Genomic DNA, 7,777 nt, shown 5'->3' on the forward strand with positions numbered 1-7,777 from the left:
CCCAAAGCAAGATGCTGAATTTGAATATGCAGCTGATGTTACCTGTCACCTCCTTCCAGACACAGAACTGTGTAATTGCAAAAATTGTCTCATGATCCTCCCCGATTAAGCTCCTGACAACCTGATTTTAAAGACGTCATTGGATTTTTATGTGGCTATTCTCCCCATTCCTCCTTCTACCTTTTACCTCTGTCCTCTGCAAATCAGACCTATTACTTCTTCCATGATTCCAAACTAGAAGGCATCTTCATCCTGGCAAGGGACTACAAAATTCTTCTTTTGGTCTTTCCTTCCTTATGGTTATGAGCCATTCACTCCATGAGGCTCTGACATCACATGAAGAACCCAGACAAGCAGGGAAAACAGGTTATTAAGGCAATGATAGAAACTCAACGAGGGGAATGCTTAAAAGCTAAATATTTATCCAGAGAAAATGAGGAACACAGAGTAGGTCTGATGGCCAGTATAATTCACATTAGCACATCCATAAACCAAGGTTTCTTACAGTTGAGCCCCGAACAGTTTGACACCATTGATACATTCATTTTTATCAGCACCTTGCCTTTAACACACACACACACACACACACGTGTGCACACATGCATAGTCATGCACAACACAACCAAAAAAACAGTGCATCATCAGAAGCCTAGAAACAACTGTTTGCCTTCTCAGTCTAGTCTACGGTCTACAGAGAGAGTGTACATTTTGTGGAGTATCATGGAATTACTCAGACACCCATTACAGTGTCAAAGAAATGCCAAGGAAGAAGCACAGGGCATAAATAAAAGAATAATTCAGAGCTCCAATTTCATTTTCTTTTCATTTCCTCTCCCCTTTTAAATAACACTCCTGGTAGGCAAACGGGAGTTATGGATTATAGTTTTCTATTTTAGCCTAGATCTGTTCCCCCCCTCCCTGCCCCGATCTCTTTGGCACTCTATTTGTGTGATCTTCCCTAAAATGCCACTGGCCCGGCACTGCATTCCTGTCTTAGGCAAAACCTCCAATTAAAATCAGCAGGGAGTTTGCTTGAATTAAGAATCCCAGCCTGGGCTCCCCACCCGGGTGGGTTCTGAAAGGGAGGTGTGTGTCTTTGAAGGCTCTGATGGAAAGCCCTGGGTGGCAGAGCCTCTGTCCTCCAAACGACGAGCAACTCCAGCTGTGTCACTGGAAGACCTGTCAGGTCGCCAGAAAATCCTGGCTGAGGCAAAGACAGAGGCCTGCAGGGGAGCATGGCCCAGAGCCTAGCCTCTCCTCCAGCCTGGGTTATAGAGGGTAAGGAAAGTACACCAGGGACTGGAGGGAACACTGGGTTTGGATCCAGACATCCCGAGCTCTGATCTGCTACATCCATGCTGTGTGACCGTGGGAAAATCACAGTCCCTCTCTGGCCTTCAGTGTCCTCTCAGTAGAATGAAAATCACAAAGGCATCTTATCTCAGGGGGTTGATGTGAGCATAGGAGGGTAACAGCCACAGTGTAGAAAGCTCTCAGGAAACACTGATCCTTCACCTAATCCCCAAAGTCTCAATGTTCAGGTCTAAACATGAGGGGGATGAGCTGAACATTTCCCAGTCTTCTTCAGGAAGGTTTTCTGCTTCTGTGGTCCACCCCCACCCCCGCCTGGTCAGAATGAATTGAAATCACATCCAACAGAAAGAGGCTGATTTAGATGTATTGGAGTTCATCTTTGGCTGCAAACGGAAGAGGCTCCGGATCCCCAGGGACAGAGGAAAACATTTTAAAACTTGGTCCTCACTGCCTCACACTGACTGCCTTGCAGTGGGACTGTGTCGGCCCTTTGTAAGACCCTCCCCTCTGGAGCCGGCCTATTAAGCCTCTCCTCTGTTGCCAGGGTTGAGGCAGGCTGTCACCAGCTAGCCTGGGAAATGGTATTTATAGATCACAGTCCCTCCTACCCTTGGTCCCCAGCCTCTCCCCGAGCACTTGTCGGTGAGCTCCAATTATCTGTGAATGGAGGAGAGGGATCCTGGCAGGTCCAGAGCAAGCGAGGAATGTGATAATAGGCCCTTCACACACTCCAACTTTCAGTATTTTTCCATGATTTCAGTTTACTTCTCTTCTTGTGGCCTGTGTCCTTCTTCTTGCCGCATCGTTGTAATTTCACATTACGGTTCGCAGCACAAAGCGTGGCGGCTCTGGGGTTAGAGAGCGCAGAACGGGAACGTGGAGCGACTCCGTGGATCTCGCTCCCCAAGGGCCTCCAGCACAAGGCCTGCGAGAGAGTGAGGGCTCCGGAGTTGTAAGCTGCCCAGTCCCTTGGCCGGTTCCTGGTGCTTTGCACGGTGGAGCATTGCCACGTTTCTGAATATCCGTGATCACTACCCAGAGCCCCGGCTGGAGACGGAGAAAGTGTAGGACATCAGTCTGGGTGAGGCAGACTCCTCATTACTGGAAGTTGACTGTGTCAAGAAGAAACCCACAAAAACACTGGAATGAGCTTGTCTTTCTGGTGTTGCTTTTCTCCACAAAAGGAAGTATTGAAAAGCAGGAGACAGTTCGCGGAGCTTGGGAGCAGGGGCTCCCACGAGTGACATTGCTCCCCGTCTCGGACACCCAGTCCCTGCTTCTCAGCAGAGGCCGGATTGCCCTCGGGTGGCCCATCGAGCGTCCACGTTCCCTGAGCCCGTGAGTTAGGAGAAATGAAGGCTTGGCTGAGCTGCTGCATTTCTGCGCTGCCCACTCTGATTTCATTCCCTCCTCTTCTCCCTCTCCAGTCACCTGCTCCGGCCGCTGTCCCGTCCGCCCATCTAGGTCGGGCTCCACGGTCGCCGCCGTGGTCTCTAACACCGGGGCCGGTCCTCCTCTTGTCACCCTTCCTCGTGCTCCCCCTCCCTCCTCCTTGTTCCCTTTCCTCCTGCCCCGGGCCTCGCACCCCCTGCGCCCCTCCCCCCTGCACGCGGCCTCGCTCTGTGTCCTCTGGCTGCATCATTAATGCCTTCTTTGATACAGCCCACAACCTCATGATTATTCTGAGGTCAGGAGATGCAGGTGCCGCAGCTCGCTGATGCGCCTCAGAGGGCCTCTGTCCCCAGTCCCTCCTGCCCGACAGGGCTGGAATCCTAATTCGCCGCTAGCCCCTTAGCTTGTGGCAGCACCCCCGGGGACTTTCATCTTTTTCTTTCCCCCAACCAAAGATTCTGAGGGCTCAGCCACAATGAGGCATTGATTCAAGGAGTGGGGGCTGCAGTGCTGACAAAGGGGCCCAATGATGAGACACGAGAAAGGGGGCGCTCGACGGGGTTATAGAATGCCTCGCAGATGGGAACAGAGGAGCTCTAAATGGGGTACTGTCCTGTCACTTGGAGAGGGAGTGACAGGGGCAAGTGTGGGCCATTTGAAAGAGGCATTTTGGAATGACGCTCGCGTCAGATGGAACCGTGCAATCAGAGACGTGTGGCGGGCCCCTGCAGCTCACAAAAATATCAGATGACTCATAGCCAATATTCAGTCAATGTTCTGGTTGGGGAGGTGGGAGCCACAGGGCTCATTATTATTCCAGCTCCGTTTCCTGAAGGCTGGGCCTGCTTCTGTTCTCCAGGCTGTAATAGGATTGGGCTCGAGAAGCAGAGGCTGGGGAGGCCGGGAGCCGTGTGGGTGGACGGTGTCGAGAACGAATACTGCAGCCCGGAGGGGAGAGAAGAGACGGCGGGGCTTGTTGCTGTTGTTGTTGTTGTTTTAATGAAAAATACAAGGGAAATATTAATTTTGTGGTTCATTCATTCAGCAAGCATTCATTCATGCCGCAAAGAGAGAGAGAGCCGTGCTGGGGGCAAGCCGCTCAGGGGAGGACGGGTCTCCCCCTCTCAGGCCTTCCAGCCCAGAGGGGAAACTGATGGGGGGAGCAGGTGTCTCCTGGCCGTGTTGGGAGCGTTGCGAGGGAGGTTTCATCGCCAGAGGTGGGTGGTTCCGTGGATTTAAAAGGCAGAGCAGCTTCAAGGAGCACGCTAATTATTCCTCCATTTTCTCTCAGCTGATAAGCCACTTGTTCAAAGCAGGCAGAGCATTCTGGGAAGCCATGTCAACGCTGTCCATTTTCAAATATCCCATAGAACAAAATGGTTTCCCTCGAACTCCAGGGAGATAGTGACATCCTTGAGAGTGTCTCAGTACCTTCAAAGGAATAGCTTAGTCTCTGGGATAAGAGTGCTTATTGTTATTACCTGTTTAATAATTGAGCTACGCCAGGCTCTGTGCTAAATGCTTTAAATATATCATCTCACGCGGTCCTCTCCCCGCTGCTGCCGAAGATGGGCTTTATCATGCTCATTTCAGATGCGGATACTGAGGCTCAGAGACGCGAAGTGACTAGTTCCCGGTTACAGGACTGAGCTTTGAACTCAGTTTTGCTTGGACCAGTGCACCTGCTCTTCAGGATCGGGCTCTCTGGCCCCCCTCGCGGCGCTTGGGCTTGGCGGGTGCGAGGGGTATGGTTGAGGGATTGCTGGCCTCCTGCCCCAGGCAGTATGATGCAAGAGGGCTTGTCTTGCCAGGTTCCTAAAACGGGGATCATAAGCCACTGCCATCGCCTCCATCACTGTCGTCATCAACACGTTGTGGCCTTAAGAGAGCCTTTTTTGACTCTTGCTTGACATGGGTTTAAAAAAAAAAAAAAAAACAGCGATGAACCAGGAGACTTCTCCACTCACCCACTGTATGGCTTTGAGTCTTTCATCTCACCTCTGAGCTTCTCTTGCCATGTCCATAAAATGGAGCTGAGAGTCCCTCTGCGGGAATAATGGGAGCTAACTTTCATCGAGTCCTTAATACCAAGCAGGTCTGGGGAGAAGCCTTCACAGAAAAATTCATGCAATCCTCACCACAGCCCTGTGTGGTCGTGACAATTAGGAAGGTGGACGAAAAGAAATGCCGGGCGCTGCCTCAGCTCCTAGGTTGGAGGAGCCAGGACTTGAAGCAATCTCCGACTGACCTCAGGTCCCAAGCTATTTTCGGGGTGTTGTTGTGAGGCTCCAGTGAGAAAACGGGAGCAGATGTGCCCCGGGCAGGGTAAAAAGTGCCAGACACATGTGAGGGATTCTTCGTAGCATGGAAGACGGCCAAGAGATGACTCACACAGAAATGAGGAAAGATGAGAGGCTACTAAGCTGACTGCCTTCTGTATTTTTACCTCTTCTTCTGCTGCTTCTTATCTGATCTAGCATCTATCTTCACTGGAATGTTTCGGTGGCTGGAACCACGGGGGCAGGCTTGGGTAGCGTTTATAAAAGTGTTGGGGGGAGTGGGGACCTAGAGGTCCATGTTGTGAGGCAAGTTCCACTGAATTGAGAGTGTGGAGCTCGGGAGAAGATGGGGGCGATAACATCTTTCTTACATGTGAAGATCGTGTAAGATCTTCAATATGGAAGCACTAGGTGATCTCTAGAGTAATATAAACTATCATTTTGTTTTTGTTCAAAGTTGGAGGTTATATAACCTCGTGGGAGGAATCTGGGAAGAGGGTTGAAACGTGATGCAGGTTAAACATATGAACCCCTAAGTTCTTCTCTGTGGCTGATTTCCAGAGTCTGCTGCAATCTGGCAGGGGTGTTTTGTTTGGACGCTCTAATTTCCTGGGATCAAACTCCTTTGGGGCTACTGTATAATGGAATCCTGGAGCTGGAAGGACCCCAGGGAACTCACTCCAACCCCTTCCCTTTACAGCTGTGGGCACTGAATGCTAGAAGGGTATGCAGTGTCCTACAGCTGGTCTGCGGCATGACAAGGAACGACAGAGTAGTTCTTTTCACTTCTGTTCGGTGCCCGAACTGTTGGAGCTGTCCTACCCAGTCCTTTCAGCCCCTGGGCAGCTGCGCTTTGCATGACGGGTTGGGTCGCCGTAAGCAGCCCAGCCCTGCTGGCTAACAGTGTCCGTTTTCCTTCTCTCCCCAGGACAATTCAGCAGTGGCTTGCAAGGGTCCAGTCGCTTCTCTACTGCAATGAGAACGGGTTTTGGGGAGCCTTCCTGGAGAGCCAGAGGAGCTGTGTGTGTCACGGTAGCACCACGCTGTGCCAGCGCCCCATCCCCTGCATCATAGGGGGGAACAACAGCTGCGCCATGTGCAGCCTGGCCAACATCTCGCTCTGCGGCTCCTGCAACAAGGGCTACAAGCTGTACCGAGGCCGCTGCGAACCACAGAACGTGGACTCGGAGCGGAGCGAGCAGTTCATCAGCTTCGAGACCGACCTGGACTTCCAGGACCTGGAGCTCAAGTACCTGTTGCAGAAGATGGACTCGCGCCTCTACGTCCACACCACCTTCATCAGCAACGAGATCCGCCTCGACACCTTCTTTGATCCCCGGTGGCGCAAGCGCATGTCCCTCACACTCAAGAGCAACAAGAACCGCATGGACTTCATCCACATGGTGATCGGCATGTCCATGCGCATCTGCCAGATGCGCAACAGCAGCCTGGACCCCATGTTCTTTGTCTATGTCAACCCCTTCAGCGGGAGCCACTCGGAGGGCTGGAACATGCCCTTCGGGGAGTTTGGCTACCCGCGCTGGGAGAAGATTCGTCTCCAAAACAGCCAGTGCTACAACTGGACTCTCTTGCTGGGCAATCGGTGGAAAACGTTTTTCGAGACGGTCCACATCTACCTACGTAGTCGGACTCGGCTACCTACCCTACTGCGTAACGAGACTGGCCAGGGCCCCGTGGACCTGTCCGACCCCTCCAAGAGGCAGTTCTACATCAAGATCTCGGATGTGCAGGTGTTCGGGTACAGTCTGCGGTTCAACGCCGACCTCCTCCGCAGCGCCGTGCAGCAGGTCAACCAGTCCTACACACAAGGTGGCCAGTTCTATTCCTCTTCGTCCGTGATGCTCCTCTTGTTGGATATTCGGGACCGAATTAATCGCCTGGCCCCTCCTGTGGCCCCGGGGAAGCCCCAGCTGGACTTGTTCTCCTGTATGCTCAAGCACCGCCTGAAACTGACCAACAGCGAGATCATCCGGGTGAACCACGCCTTGGACCTCTACAACACCGAGATCCTCAAGCAGTCGGACCAGATGACAGCCAAACTCTGTTAACCTGGGGCTCCTCGCCATGGGCTTTCCCTTTTGTTGTACAAACAGAACGGAACAAAGCAAAGCAAAGCAAAACAAAACAAAACACAAATTTGTAAAATGTAATTAATACTCAAAGAAAAGGAGGAAGAGTCTTCACTCGTTGGAAACGAAAACGTTCTAGCAACTGTATAAAACCGTTGGGCATGTTTGTTATCTCTATAATCTGTCATGAAGAAGGGTCTCAGCCTTTGGAGGAGCTTGGAGGGGTTGCTTCCTAGGCCTCAGGTGCTGTATTGTGGGGGGAGAAGGGGAGAGCATATGCAATGAATTGCCAAGATCTCTGCTGTGCAGGTGCTAAGATTAAACACTAAAAAGAAAGAGAGATGTATGTAATGTACAACCAACACTGCCATTTTTCCTTGTGGGAGGAAATGGACATAGATAAAGTTATTTCTTGGGTTATGATTTCTTCCCTCTTTATGCCTAATTCCTTGTGGTTCTTTTGACTCATTCTTGCACAGGGGCGGGGATGCGATTACCGTGCTATCTTACCCGTTCTGAATACACCGAAGCTAGTTGAAGCTGGACAGTAGGGGGGCTTGCGGGGGAGAAACAGATACATCACAGGGTGTTAAAACAATAAGGACCCTGGGCGCCTGGGTGGCTCAGATGGTTAAGCGTCTGCCTTCGGCTCAGGTCATGATCCCAGGGTCCTGGGATCGAGTCCCGCATCGGGCTCCCTGC

General features: G+C 51.7%; 1 protein-coding gene across 2 annotated transcripts in view; it reads left to right on the forward strand.

The window, feature by feature from the left end:
• BRINP1 (BMP/retinoic acid inducible neural specific 1) overlaps positions 1-7,535 on the forward strand; it is a 171,689-nt gene extending 164,154 nt beyond the window's left edge. For both annotated transcript variants that reach the window (XM_035015957.1, XM_035015958.1), the window contains one exon: positions 5,914-7,535. In XM_035015957.1, the coding sequence (XP_034871848.1) occupies positions 5,914-7,054 (1,141 nt within the window). In that variant the 3' untranslated portion in view covers positions 7,055-7,535. The remainder of the gene's footprint in view (positions 1-5,913) is intronic.
• Positions 7,536-7,777: the final 242 nt, after the last annotated feature.

Source organism: Mirounga leonina, unplaced genomic scaffold (assembly GCF_011800145.1).
Source record: "Mirounga leonina isolate KUSES-001 unplaced genomic scaffold, KU_Mleo_1.0 Mir_170, whole genome shotgun sequence".
In the NCBI taxonomy this organism is placed as follows: Eukaryota; Metazoa; Chordata; class Mammalia; order Carnivora; family Phocidae; genus Mirounga; species Mirounga leonina.